We start from the raw sequence: 15,735 nt of genomic DNA, 5'->3' as shown, positions 1-15,735 counted from the left end.
GCATCCCGAGGTTTCCGAGTGCCTATGGGCGGTCAGAGGGGAGATTGAGATAAGGCCAGCTGCATCCCGCCCTCGCCCTGCAGCTAAGCACGCAAGTCTTTGCAAACGCCCGAAGCTTGGGCCCTAGAGCAGGAAGGGCTTCGAGTGACTTTGACAGCTGCTGCTTGGCGCCTGCAATCTCTCGCGGTCCACCTTAAGAAAAGCAGCCGCGGCGCTGCAGATCCACTTCCTGGCACTGCACGTCTTCCGTGCCCGACTGTCTGTACCTCTCTCAACATGGCGGGCTGCAGCAGCGGGGACACGGGGGCGGTGGTTGAGCGGCTCCCGGTGATCCCGGGCTCAGCCCATCTGGCTGCAATGCCACACAGGTCTCTCGCCCTCACCCTGGCGCTGGCGCTGACGGCAGCCCTGGCTCTCGGCTCCCCCGCTGCAGTCACAGAGCAGAAGAGCAGCGACCTATCCGCCTCCAACTGGACCCTGCTGCTGCAGGGCGAGTGGATGGTGAAATTGTGAGTAATGAAAAAAGCAACTTGGGTTGTGGGGTCTGGCTGCAGTGCCCTTCAGATACAGTTCTTAGTTTCCATACCACCTTTCACACAGTGCACACCGTCAGTGCAGCACATGCTGCTTGTGCATAGGACCTTCAAAGAGCAGAGGAAAGTGCATCTGTCTTCACCTGACATCTGCGCGGATGCACGGTTACTGACCTTGTTCAATTATTATGCATTTCATTTTTACTGGCCTCCCACCACAGTGGGGCTCTCTAAGACTGGGAGATTGTGAGGGCGGAGCCTCGTCAGGGTTGTGGTGAAGAAAGGCACATTGTGCAGACAAGCGCAGAAATAACGCGATGACAGCAACATTGTTATGATGGGCCCATTGTCAACCACCGTATGGTACATACCCATGAACGCTGCTTCACTAATGACCAAAATGCACCGTTTTAAATTAAAACTGTGCATTTTCAATAAAGCTGAGTGCTCTGAGCAGGATAATCAGTTCTCACAACCACCGTGTGTAGTTATCTTTCGATGCAACGGATGGACACGCTTTGTTCAATGATTGGGGCCCGAAGCTTCATGCCACTTGGCTTCAAACTTACAAAAAGTTGTCAATCGGAGGTTTGCAGTTTGCTTATAAACCACCATAGTGAAATTTAAGCATTAGCAACAAATATGGATTACGGTTTAAAAAATGTCCCCCCCTCACCTCCAGAAAGAAAAAAAAAGATTGATGAAGAACTGATCTCAGTTATTCACTGTCAAGCGACTCCTGGTCCTTGGTAGCTGCTCCACATGGTGCTAGAATATAGTCCTAGTAAACATTTCTGTAGAATTTGGACACAGTGTAAATAATGTGGGAAAGATCGCTCCTACCATTCCACGGTCGTGCTTTGGATGCGAGTTTTGATGCTGTATAGCGCAAGGTCTACAGCTAGTTTGTCCTGTCTCTGTGTTTCCCAGCTGTGTGAAGTCTGCATGCAGCATTGCAGCGCCCCGTAGGCCTGCTGCAGCACTCTGCATGAGGCCTTGTATAATTATCTGGTCGCCTCATTTATGAAAAGTGACGCATCGCTGCGTGAAAACAGCAATGCGCCACTTTTCACTGCGCACTCCTTGCGACACCAATGATGCGTCATATTTAATGTATGACGCATCATGTTGCAAGGACTGACAGATATGTCAGTATTTCTGACGTATCTGTAAGCGCAAAAGTGACGCATTGCTGGAGTGTGTCACAAAAGTGACGCAACGCCAGCAAAGCGTCCTTTCACATGGGGAGAGCCCCATGTGAAAGGGCTTGCGTCAGTCTTACGCCTGCTGTGAGGCAGGCGCAAGATTTTGACGCAACAGCATCCTAAAAGTGAGGCAGTGAAATCTCATAGATGTCACTGCGTCACTATTACGAGGCTTTTTGCGGGGGAACGCCCCCTCTGCACACATTATACCTGACGCAGGTATAATGTGGCGCAGGGGTTTAAAAAGTGACGCATCTACCTAGATGCGTCACTTTTTAAATACGACGCAACAAGGCACATATTTTATGCCGCTGGTGCGTCACAAAAAGTGACGCACCGGCGGCGCAAAACTGACGCAAGGCCCCATAAATAAGGGCCCGGATTCTTTGAAGATGCAGGGTGAAGTGGTCCAAAGTAACGCCCTTTTCAGAATGTCCAAAGACAGCATGTTAGGTTCCGTCACTTATGCTAGGTGTAATTGACACTGTTACCGCTGCATATTTTATTCGTTGAAATAAACCTGCAGCCAGGCTGACCCCTCTGAACATTTTCCTGCTATTTCAGTGCCCAGAGCTGAGCTGGCCATAAGATATGACCCCAGACCTTAATCTCTGTCCAGTGTTCAGTAAGTCCTGTGGGCTAAGGTACTGCCTTTAATGAGTCAAAACTGTGATTGGACAAAACACAGAACTCTCCCCGAACTGCATTAACCACCAGAGTTATTTTACGGCTTTTATAATCCCCTCAGAATTGCTGAGCACACAAAGATCTCTGCCGCAGGTGTCTTTACCCTGTAAAATATTTTAAAATGCAATCCCCTTCGTAACCAATTAAGAAACCTAAAACAGATTTAGTGTCACCTTTGTCCTTGTTTCCAAATGTCAACTTTTATGCAGCAGTTTTTTTTAAAATACATGAATAAGTTGAAAGACAAACTCTGATTTTCAAGCTCCACCCAGTGGGACTCCACCCCCTTCCTCTGACACGCTTTCACCCCCAATTTATAGGTTCTTGAAGTAATGTTTTTCTCATTTCAGCACTGGTATAAGGTATGATGCAAGGTTATGCCGTCTAGTGTTCAGGGTTACCTACCCTCTGGTCCTGTTCTGTGCCAATTGCCTATTTGACACAACGATGCCCAAGTACCACAAGGATAGCACTTTACACAGGGAATGTTTTGAATTGCATGTGTATTGTATTGAGGGGATATTCTGGATACGCAGATAATTGTGACTGGTGAAATTCTTTTTTTTATTCTTTGAATTGTAATCATAATGCAGTTTCTGCTAATTTTTCAGGGAATGATACAACATTTACAGTTGGACGTCTGCTAATGCACATATATCAGATAGTTCAAATCCAGTATTTCATGAAAATTGATGTCATACCTGTGAAATAATATTTCTCCATAACTAACTGAAATTACATTAGTCCTGTCAAACATTTCTAACAATGAGAAGTGTAGAAATCAGACGAGTATAATACGTTTTGCACCAGGATTATGTAGTACTGCTTTTAATGAACAGTATCCCGCAAAAACACACCTGCATTAAGAAAATATACAACTGGTAAGTCTACCAAACAACTTGGCCGCATGATTTATTATTATTACAGAAACTCTCAGTGTTATAGGGCCACAATACACAAATAGCTGTTATTTATTTTCAACCTATGCACAGATGCCTATGCTTAATCAGCACAGGGCAGTAGTTGTGTAAGACTTAGGATAGAGAATTTTAAACCCGTTTTCCTATAACCGAAAATCTTAGCCTAAAGATAATCAAATGGGTAATGCCCACTGAGGGATTATTTTCCCGGATGGGTGTTGCCTCTCTTGGAGTTGGCCGTACACCTCAATTCTGCTGCCTGTGACCACGCATTTACTGCAACAAACCCGATTAGGTAACGTCCTTCTTGAAGTACCGCTGTCCCCTCCTACAATCGGCTGTGCCTCTTGGTCAGCGTCTGCCCGAGGACACCTGATTAGGTGCCCCGCACGGGCAGCTGCTTATCTGTCTTGGCAGCGCTGATGTACCGGTTCTCAGTATTCCACCCACAATTTATAGGTTCTCCCATCCGGAGTCTCGGTTTGGCGACAGAATAACACTCTATTTCCTTGAATCACCTGACCCCCGCGGGTCCCCACATGTCGCCATTTTTCCTTGCAATCAGGAAAAATCTACCAAATTGTGATTTTCTCAGGCTACACATTCTTTTAGTCCTGATGATGATCCCATTATTTTCTGTGGGATCGAAACGCCGTCGACTTTAGCACCTTAACACAAAATTGTTGTATAATAATTATTCCATATTGATGCAATGGTGCTCCTAATATGCTGTCTGGCCTAACTACTTGATTATGTTTTGGCCCCGCTATTTTGTTTTGTTTATGCCTGAGTTTTTTTCCTTTTCCTAAATATAGTTGACACTGTCCCACTTTCCCTATGTTTTTCATGATGTTAAATTAAATATCATGTTTTCTTATAAAAGTATACGACGCAGCTGTTATTATATTTTTGTGCTGATGTGCTCCATTTATCAATTGTTGAAAGTGACCACTGTTTTCTTATAGTTACTTGTACCCAAGGTCCCTCTCAGACACATTGAGGTCCCTTATCCTTTAACATATATATCCGTATACATCAACACTGATCAAGGATTTCAGAGTTTAAAGCAAGTCTTTTTAAGCAAATTTATGAAAACTATTTAATAAGTCTCATTCACGGAACATTTTGACCATCATCCTGAGGAAGGGGCATACCCAGGCTCAGGATTCTGTGCTGTGCTTAATTATACTACAATGTGGTATTTCCCTGCACAAATTCCCCGAGGTTGTGCCTGGAAGATTGGAGTGGAGAAAAGAGATCTATGTTGAAAAGTTTTTCAGAAACCAGTTGTGATTTTTCTTTGCACTATTTCTAACATTTGTAATCTAAATAACATTGCTGCAAGGTGAACAACAAAGTGTGGTAATGGGTTTAACGCTATGGTGGCTTTACTACATAGAAAATCCATGGTCCCTTAAAAAAGCCTTATCTTAAAATCTTTTGAGTCAAAATTCACCAAACTTGATATACACATGTAATCTCCTTGGATGTGTATATTAGGAATTTATGAACAGTTTCCTCTCTGACAAGACATGTTTAAGCCTCACCTCTACTTTGGGTGTGCTCAGAATAGACTAACAGTGTCATTTAGAGTCTGCAAAGTGTGAGGAATGCTGTAGATTGTTGGTGTTCCCTCTGCCAAACTCGCAATCCCTGGCTTTACTTAGAGTAGGGAAAAGGGCTGGGTTTGCACTGGTAGATCATCTGCTGGTTTGGCTATCAGAAATCTCTGGCTTTTGGGCCATCAGGCCAAAATGACAATCTTCCTGCCCTGTTTATGGTGGACTAGCAGTCACTAGATGTAAAGTATTGATGTCTTGGGTAGGAAAAGTGCCCAGTGGCACCCACGTGCAGTGAATACACACCCTGTGAGCTGGGGGTGATTGTTTGGTTGTTTCTTCGAGAATACATGTGGGCATTTAGGCTTTAAGAGCTTATTTAAAAAAAAAAATCTTTTACAGAACAGACTAATTAAATATGGTGCTGGCCTAGCAAATCTTCATTGCCCATTGAAGACAATGCATAGAGATCCCTGCCTGTTTGGGGGAGATCTCTAAGTATAGTGGACAGTCTTGGCCAGCAATGTGGAGGCAATGGCCTTGGCTGATCTGGTGACCTGGCAGAGTACCCGCTATGCTTCAAATTACCCCCCAATTCCTATTCACATACTACCAGATAAACAATAAAGTGGGAAGCAATTAAAAAGCCAACCACAGGGCTACAATCTAATGGACATCACATATTAACACTTGTACACAATTTATTTACATTCTTTGATCACGTTGGGCTGATAATAAGCAAATATACACAATCATAAATTACACTTTCAATAGTTCACCCACATAAATACTTATGAAATATGGTCATGATATCTTTGTCATAAATTACTCTTTCATAAGAAAATGCTTGAAAAGCTTTGTAAATTACCAGAATAATGTAACTTTTTACATTTTTGACGACAAAAGCTAAAGATGAATTCTTCAGACATGTATGATGATTATGTTGGCGGGCGGTGAGAAACTTGGCGTTTTTACTATAAAACAGACATGTGTAGCAGATGTACTGCAGCCTTCACCGCTATCTACTGAGCTGCTTCTCCCATGAGGGACTATTAATGAAGTCTGCACTTTTACACCAATCCTTTTTTCTGCTGAACTAGAGTTAATTCAGAGTTTGATTACTAATTTCTCTATCTTGATTTTGGTGGAAGTAAACTGATCCCGCCTCTTGCTGAAGCCACCCACTTCTCTTCCACCTGATTCAAATTGCAGTTGAGACAGCATTCAAATGATCCTGAAATTGCCTGCCAGGAAGACAGGATATTGGAAATGTGGCTATAAATCAAGCCATCAGAGAGCTTGTGATAGCCAAAACATTCACCACCCTGGATTTGATGTAGGTCTGTGGGATGCCCTTTGAACTGGCACACATTCACTGTAGCTTGCAGGTGGATCGCCTGGGAGTGGGACAAGGATCCACATCACTCCTAAACAAGGGCTCATGGTAATTCCTTGGATTGCCCTTGCTGGGTTCCGTCATCCACCAGCCTGGAGTCCAGAGTAATTAAATTCTTTAGCCGGTGATGTGGGTGTTCCAGGAGTGCGGGGTCAACTTCTCTTCAGTTGCAGTAGACAAAAGTACTTACCTAATTTGAAGACTTGAACAAGGGCATTCTTCTTAGGTAATGATCTCCTGCACTTACATCTACATGAATATAAAGGTTGGCTCAGATGGAACCTTTTCTGCATGCAATGTGCGAAAAAAACACAGCTGTCTGATCAAGGAGTGTTACAAGTACCATTCATTCCTCAGGCAATTAATTCCCTTGATCTCCTCTCCACTATTGATTGGCAGAGGAAGAAAGGGCCTGGAACGGACAAGCAGAATCTATCTGTCACTTATGACAAATTCTCCTATGTCTGCTGCTTAGATGATTACACTAATGCCTGGCCTCAGGGCAAAGCTACATGATTGCTGGTGGACTGGTTGTAGTACCACATGGCTGAGGACTGTATCTAGTTACAAGGTGAAGAAGGATCTATAGAGATTGGTGTGTATGTGTGTTTGACTGTATGAAAGTGTGAATGTGCGTGTTGGTGTGTTTTGTGGGCAAGGGCGGGTGGCTGAGGGTAGGAGATGTTTTGTGGACTGCAATGCTGAGTGTCTAACCCCGTTCAAATTGTAACCTAAATTGTAATTCTTGACTCTGAAAGGCATTCATAGTGACATTATGGTGGTACTTAGCATAACAGAGGTGCATTCTTGAATATAGTGGACATTATTGTGGACAATCTGTCTATCTCTCACACACTAGTGGCCCAACTTTGAAATATTGTGGCATTCTTGGTAATAATCTGGTTATCTCTGGCACACTAGTGTTACATTCCTGACACTTAGAGAGAACTGTTGATGGCATTTTAATAATTTCTGGCATACGACTGACCCATCCTTAACATATAGAGGCCATTAATCGTGATTCTCTCACTATCCACTCGGCCTAATAGCCACCCATCCTGCTATTCTTGGCAACTGCTCAACTATTCCAGTTATAATAGTGGCTCATCCTTAACATAAAGTGGTCATTGGCAATGTTTTGTCTCTTTCTAGAATAATACTAGCTCATTCTTTTAATACTGTGGCCATTTGTGGTGTTTGTGGCATTCTGCCTATTTCTGGCATATTAATAAATCCTTCTTAACATGCCCTGGTCACTCTTGAGAATATTTGGATGTATCTTGTATAATAGTTGCCTTTCCATTAAATATTCTTGGCATTCCAGACATTGTTGCTTCAGTGTGTTGTATAGTGATCATAGTGGCACAATAGTGATCATCTCTGACACATTTGTGGATTTTGTTTTACATAATTCCATCTATTCCAATTGCAAATATGGTGAAGATCTCGACCATTTAAGAACACATTCACACATTAGATGATAGTAAAGGTACATGAAATGCAGAATCTGTCCAAGTATGACTGTAGCACAAACAGATGTTTTGTGGGTATTGAGGGTATTTAATTGAGCATTGAGAGTTGAAATTGTGGGTTAAAACACACTGTTGATTTCATGAAATTTACAAACTTCTATTTGTGGAAAAATGTCTCTTGATCTTTTTGCTTTTTTCACTATCAGATGAACAGATAGCACTAGCAAAGTCATTTAGACCTAGGCTCTTTTGTAATATTGGCATAAATAGAATTTGCACCAATTTTCACACTAGTGCGTATTATGTGTTGACAACAAAGTGTGCTACTTTCTGTATTTGGATAGCAAGCCATTCCCTGGTGGTAATATGTGGCCCGTTCTCATATAAACCATGTTGCTGGATCATAAAACAACATGCAATATGTGCTTCATCACCATTGACACTCATTAACTCATATTTTAAGATCAATCAGCAAGTGTCAAACCAAACTACCTTTGCTAATGTAATTTTATTAGGGTTGTCTTTATGTCCAGGGGCATTGGTCAGGTCTAAATGACAGGATTATGGATTTAGCCAAAACTTGTGTCATACTCAGATCTTCATTTATAGTTAAAATGTAATTCTGATTGAGACGTTTATAAGCATGTCCACCCATGTTAGACTTTGCCTGATTTAAATTGCATTCCTATTGGTTTTCTGTGCATATTTTGGCAGGCTAAAGCTGCCAAAATGGGTGTTGAGAAGAAGGGTCGGTGTGGATGAAAAACAGGCAGAAATTCACCCACAGACAATTCCTGCTGTTATTTCCCTTTTTTAGAGGGCCAAAACTTGTTACCAAGTGGGAATATTGTACCAGTGAAATACCCATCCCACATCATTGGTTCCTCCCTGGGAGAGAATTTAACCCTCAGTTAACATAGTGGTTATTCACCTCCAATTTTGAAATAAGTTCTCAAGTTGTTATCCCTAAATCACAAAATAATGTAAATGCTTTAACTCTTAGATGACCATAGCCATAAATAATGAGTCTGCAAATATTCATGAACATTGATAATTTGAAGATAGAGTTCTTACTATCCCTGAGATGTGGTTCAAGCGCTTTATGGTGGGTGCACAATATTCCGGGACTCAAGATTTGAGGGTTGTAGTTAGTAGATTAGTAATTTGGTTAAAATTTTTCGTGTGCACTACTTCTGTTAGGTTTGTGCTCTTGATTTTTTTGTAGGTTAGTAGAGTTTTGAATAAGGATAGAATGATGGGTATGGATTTGAAAGGGTAAGTAGTAAGGTGTTTTAGTAAATAGTGGTCATGTGTGACTGTTAGTTGGTTAACAGGACTAAAACCAGGAGGGGAAAGTTTGATAAGGATGTTTGGGAGGTTATAGTAGTCAGACAGGTTTAGGATGATTCAAAGAGAGGAGGAATTGGCCAAAGGTTGAAGGGAGTATTTGTTCTTTTTTAATAACAAACCTGTAGTTAATGTATCCATACGTATATACTCATGACACATGGTCAAGTTTTAGTGACTGGAGTAAACCCCTCCATCTAAATATTCATCGGTACATAGAAACAACAATATTTACATGGTCTAATGTGCACATTTGTCTTGTGTTGAAATTAGCATTTTTTTCCCAAATACCTGTAATTAACTTTTACACACATATGTACACATGCTATTTCTTATATATTCTCAACCAAACACCCACAAAGAGTATACTTGAATATAGCATTGTTAGTTACCCTTTAGGGTGGAGGAAGGAGGATTGTTTGGAAGAAATAGCGAAAGCTGGTGTGGGTGCAAATATTCTGTGGAAATAGGTGTACATATTTTATTGTATTTTTAAGGCAGAGACGGCTTTAAGGCACAATTCATCATCATCATTTTTGTAATGGGTGCTGAAAAGAAGTGCAGGCTATCATTTGCGCTTCTTTAAAGAGGATCAACAAAGGATCATTTGAGATTTTTTTTACCAAAACGAGATAACCATATGGAAATTGTGTATAGTGAGAGGAAGATAATTTTTGCTTATTTGGCACAAATGTTAGTATTTTAAATTAATTATTACTTTTTCACAAATAATTTTACACATTCGTTAATAAGCTCATCACCATTTCAAATACAAAATGCTTTATGACAACATCCACATTCTCCATAATGTTCATAGCACTTGTGTAACAAATATGGCAAAGTTGAAAGATCCTCAAAGTAATTGAAACACTCCTGCATCTGGCAGATTCCAATCAGACTTGTCAGTGCCCTGCTGAACATTTCAGCGAGCACTCCCTCGATGGTACCGCGAAGAGGGTATATTTATCACATGACAAGCCTCTTGTTTTATCTGTGTCTGCCAGGGTGCAGATCATATAAATGGTAGCTGTCCGCATAATAGCAGTCCCGCCTTGTAAAGTGAGATGGCTGCATGCGTAATGTCTGAAATGAATACCATCTACAAGGCAACATTGCCAGCATAGAGTCATGTAAGTGGTCATTGCTAGAATGCTTTGTACTAAAATTAGTATTGTGTACTTGGTCCAGACACTCTCAAATTTCCAGAAACAAGCCTAACTTTTAATATAATTTTTATTTCTTAGTTTTACGAACATTGAAGTTATGAATTGAAATATCTACATCTACATTGTACTTTGGTATAGTATCTTAAAGGATTGTTCTCCTGCAAAATCTTATTTCCCAGTAGCCCCTACAAGCTAGTTTACTTAATAAAAATCAACACAACTCTAGAATTTTGAGAAATTCAATATTATTCCTCGGATGGGAATTATTTTATTACTACCATAACAGGTGCAGAAAGAAAACATTGACATATATAGGACACTCCCAAAGGGAAACATTGAAAGCCAAAGGCCTGATTTAGGGTTTGGCGGAAGGGTACTCCCCCACACTCATAATAGATATCCTGTCTGCCTTATTACAAGTGCATTAAATCCTAATCCTATGGCACCAGTAATAAGGCAGACCGGATATCCATCACATTTGTCACTTTTGCAACAGTAACTGTGCTCTCTTGTTTCTGGTACTGTGATTCTCGAAATACCTACAAGGTAGAGTGTGCAACAGCATATGAAGAAACAGCGAATGCAAAAGAGTGGATGAATGCTTATTTGGAATTCTTGTGTTGCCCAGTGCTCGGATGCAGTAGCTCTTAGTATTTTTAAATTTGATGACATGATATCACTTGTGCGTTATTCATACTTTGGACTTTCTCGGCAAACACTGCATAGCATTGGCTCAGGGTTGTAGAAGATAACACGCTGACAGATCCATAGTGCACATTTGTGAACCTCTTTACCTCTACAGAGCAATATCTAGTCTGTCATTAATTCGTAAGCTGAAAGATCGATCATTGTTTATTTTGTTATTAACAGACTTTTTGTGTATTTGTGTAGCGCATATTCGTGGAAGGTTAAGGTTGTGTATGATTACTATCCAGAGACCTAGTCAAAGAAATACATTTACCTGCAAATAAATGGAAGGGCACCAGAGGGAAAAGGAGTCAGAATATAGATAGAAGTTCATCCCAAATTGGAGGCTAAGCAACTATGGTGGTAATTCAGACACATTTTGTGCACATACATTATACTATGGTGCTCAAAAAGACAATCTGTGAGTGCAAATTAACAGAATCAGGACCTGCTGACATTTATGCTCCATGATGTTGTAGTGTCGTGTAAATAAAGATTGACGGAACTCTTTTAGTTCCTGATGGGCTCTGTAGAACTTTGACCTAAGTGTTCTAGGGTAATGAAGTGAATGCAGGTTTAGAATGTTGAGTTCTAGCTTACAAGCCGAAGAATAAAGATGTGTATAACTACTCTCCATGTGAGGTATAGTCATTGACAAGTACCCGGGCTGGGTAGAATGCTACAACTGGAGATGAGTAGGGGATAAGTAACATATAGATCAACAACGCTCTCCCAGAGAGTTTGCTTTGGTCCAGCAAACTGCTTGTGCATGCCATGGGTGCCCCAGTCAAGGTGCAGAATCTATTCTGGCATTTTTGGAGTCTCAGCGCAACACTAGCCTGTTTAAAACTTTTGCGAATGGAGAAAGCATCATTGAAAATCTACACATCGTGGACGAGAATCGAATTAGAAGGCCGCAAATAGAGGTACCGTCCTAGTACGCAAATTAATGCTATGTGTCATATGCAATGATAATCATACAAGCGGATGCAACCAGGTCTTGAAAAACAGCGTATTGTGACAGTCCAGTGCAAGGTAAACTGTAATCTGATGTGCTATGAGGCAGAGATCAACCAGGTGGTTACAAAGAGACATTTAATCACAAAGCCAACTGAATATCATAACGTTATCTACTTATCAAATCATTTGAATATGAAAAGACTTGTCTATTTACCAAAACAACTAAAGAAAGTCATCAGACCACCGCCTGCTGTGGAGTGGCCCCAGAAAGAGGTCAGGGGTTGGGCGTGCAAAGCTGTCCATAAACCAAGTGGCCAACGATCAAAAACTGCTGAGTGGGGGTCAGAATAACGCCACACTTTTTTGAAGAGTGAAAGTCAGTGAGGAGTCCGGAATAGTGGCAGGTTGTTTTTATGATGGAGACCAGCGGCATATCAAAAGCTCAGCCATTAGAGGGGGGGCAAGTGATAGGTGGTGGGCCAGAGAGGGGAGACACCTCCATGTACTTTGCAGGGAGGACCCCTCAAGTTTCGTTATGCCGCTTATGGAGACTAAGAAGAAAATTGTGTTTCCAGTCATCATCAAGGATGAGCCAGAGACCAGTAGGTTACAGGGTCTCAGAGAAAATGAACTAGAAGCAGTGGCCTAAAGACCGTCACGTCACACCTCAGTAAATTCCACACTGGTCTACAATGTAGCAGCATTCCTAAAACTGTCATCATCGTTTGATACTGCCAAAAAACACAATATGGCATAGGTGGGCCATAAAAAATATACAGAAGGATGGTGAAGTGACATACTATCACATCAAAGCAGCCATGATTGTCAAGTTCAGTCCAATGCCAAATTTAGATTATGAACGATGCATCTTCAGTCAAGAACATCAGAGAGTAGGTGAAACAAACCATTGATGAATTTGTTGAGATTCTGGATGTTCTCATAAAGCACTGTAAGTTTAATAAATTTAATGATGAGGAAGCTACACTCCTCAGAGTGATAGATGGATGTCTGTCAGATTCTTTTCAACAGTATTTGCTGAAGGAAACTCTGAGCTTAGAGCTAGTCCTCATGACTGCCTGCGCAGAAGAGCATGCTAATCGACAAGCAGCTACCATAGAGACCATAGCTGCCCAGAGTGTTTCAGCCATGAACATGAAGAGTAAGCCAAAGCATGAAGCTGAGGGATGCAAAGTGATGTCTCCACAGAAAAAGACATTGTACAATGAAGGAACTGCGTACCTCAACCAATGTGTGCCCTTTCACCAGCCAGCCAGGAAACTCAGATCCGGATCCCTCACCCTAGCTGCCACCCATCACATCAGCCGGACAAACATCAGTGGCCGCACTTTCTCCCATCTGACGGCCAAGACCTGGAAAGACCACCCTGCACCTAAGAGCCTTACCATCGCTCCAGCAATTCAGGAAGGACCTCAAGATATGGACATTCAACCGGTAGGAGAACAGGCAGATTAATCAGACCCTAACGGAAGAAGCGGCCTCGTGCTCCAAATCCTGATTGATTGATTGATGGAAAAAGAAAATGTGTTTTAGATGTGGATTGTCATTAAATCCAGGCTGGCGCGAGCGCTTGCCTGATGCCCTCCTGAGGCGTGAGCCGGGAGTAGACCACCGATTAGCTTTAAACTGTTTTAATAATCTTTTTTTTTAAATGTGAAATCTTGCTTACTTTGCACTTGCGATATTTGCACTGCTTAGGATCATTAGGCTCCCGTAGGTCCGCATTTGACACGTTCGGCCGCCATTTTGGGAGTATGCAGGGTTGTGGGCTCGTCTTTCCCCCCAAAGGTATTTTTAATCCAGGCTGGCGCGAGTGTCACTTGCGCACCGGAGGTGCGCCTGAGGCAAGCCCGTCTGTGCCCGTCTGCGTTTGTTCCGCTCTCAACCTCTGCCCCCATGCACAAAATGCATTAGGTAAGGATATGCTTTTACAATATTCTAGCAGTTTCCTGAAAGGCTTAAACATGAATAACACAGACAAGAATTGCTGTAGTCTTCAGCTCGATTCCAGGTCCCTGCAGGCACAAATGACTTGCCCGGGCTGCAGTACTAAACTACCAGAACTATTGTTCCAACCTGTCGCGGTTACAAAAAATCAACCGACAGGGAGAGAAAAAGACAATCCTTCTATAGTTTGGAATTGTGTTCTTCTCAATGCAAGGTCCTTAGTTAAACACAGCACTGAGTGTGCCTCCCTCAGTGAGAATGAGAAGATAAGTGTTGCATTTATCACAGAAGCTTAGACCGACGATGCGTCCAGCCCTGACTTAGTTAAAGCCACTCCTCCGGAGTATCTATGCTATACGTTGAATAGGTCGCAGAGGAAAGGAGGGGGTTTAGTGGTCATATATCATAATTCAATCAGGGCTTCCTTCAACCCACTAGCTAGTGAGGAATGTGAAGAACTTGATTTCTGTTTTCACCTCTCAACTCACTATAAATTTAGAGGCACCCTCATCTATAGGCCTCCGTGCCCGAGAAGACGGTTTCTTAATCAAGCAGATTGTATAATGGAAAATTGGATAAGTGCTAACTCCTACACAGTGTTGGGAGATTTTAACTTCCATCTGGAGCTGCAGTTAGATCTAGATACCATCAGTCTTCTAGACCTGATGAATGGCGGAAGTTTAGAGCAACTAGTGACTAGTGGCACTCACGTGGTGGGTCACACATTAGATGGCATTTTCTTTAATAATCCACAGTTGAGATTCACTGGCCTTCTTCCCTTAGTCTGGTCAGACCATAGGGCCGTACTATTCGAGCTCACAGTCACTGACCATGCCTCTTCCAAACCACAAACAAAATATTTAGAGAAAAGAGCTTGGAATAAGGTATAGGCAGAGGATTTACAGGAAGTATTATCCTCGACCCGCATCACGCTACCCAGAGATCTGGACGAAGCAACCAGGTCTTACACATATTGGATGGAAGCAGCAGGAAACAAGCTAGCACCCAAAACACTTCTTCGCTTTAACAGACAGAGGACCTTCATCTCAGTGGTACTCGCAGGAGCTTAGAAATCAAAAGTTACTTTGTAAGCACCTAGAAAGAAACTGGAGGAAGGAATACAATGATAAGAAAAAAAAGGAATATGTCTTGCTCTATATAAACAGTTGCTTCAATAAACCAATTTGATTATTTCATCAAGAAAATCAATTCTGCAAAAATTCGCCAAAAGATCTCTTCAAAACTGTTACCACCCTGGCCCACCTAATCGTTCCTACCATCCCGGATAGCCAAGAACTGTGTAATAAAGTAGCAAAGCTCTTCTTTGACAAATTCAACACACATTTTTTAACCTTCTCGGACTCAACTACCAAGAAAACGACTGATCAGACTTGCCCCTTTATCAGTCTCAGACACTTTCAATCTTCTCATGAAAGTGAAATGAGGCTCCACATATGATCCCTGCCCAGTATCCATAGTAAAATTGGCAGCTGAGCCAGTCTCATGTACTCTGACCTCTATCATAAATTCAATGTATTCAGAGGGTTACTTTCCCAGAGAGTGGAAAAGGGCTTCCATTCTGCCCCTGCTAAAAAAACCAAGCCTGGATGCTAAAGAACCTAACAACGTCAGGCCCATATCTATATTACCACTCCAGGAGAACATTATAGAGAGAAACATGAACATGCAACTCAAGGTGTTTTTACAAGAATCCCAGGCGCTAAACCCAGCCCAGTACGGTTTCAGAGAGGGGGCATAGAACGGAGACAGAGCTACTCAAATCCACGGAGGAGATTGGGACTATCCTGGATCAGGGAGAAAAGGCTGCATTTATTATG

The 15,735-nt window shown here is 42.0% G+C and overlaps 1 protein-coding gene across 2 annotated transcripts in view; it reads left to right on the top strand.

Annotated features, from left to right (window-relative positions):
• Window positions 1–218: 218 nt before the first annotated feature.
• TMX4 (thioredoxin related transmembrane protein 4) overlaps window positions 219–15,735 on the top strand; it is a 378,667-nt gene continuing 363,150 nt past the window's right edge. Inside the window, exon 1 of one of the 2 annotated variants that reach the window (XM_086927695.1) lies at window positions 219–509. In XM_086927695.1, coding sequence (XP_086783821.1) covers window positions 277–509 — 233 coding nt within the window. In that variant the 5' untranslated portion in view covers window positions 219–276. The remainder of the gene's footprint in view (window positions 510–15,735) is intronic. The other variant, XM_086927694.1, reaches the window with a different exon arrangement.

Source organism: Lissotriton vulgaris, chromosome 6 (assembly GCF_964263255.1).
Source record: "Lissotriton vulgaris chromosome 6, aLisVul1.2, whole genome shotgun sequence".
In the NCBI taxonomy this organism is placed as follows: domain Eukaryota; kingdom Metazoa; phylum Chordata; class Amphibia; order Caudata; family Salamandridae; genus Lissotriton; species Lissotriton vulgaris.
The sequence above is the reverse complement of the archived record's forward strand: the minus strand, read 5'-3'. Positions and strand labels throughout refer to the sequence as shown.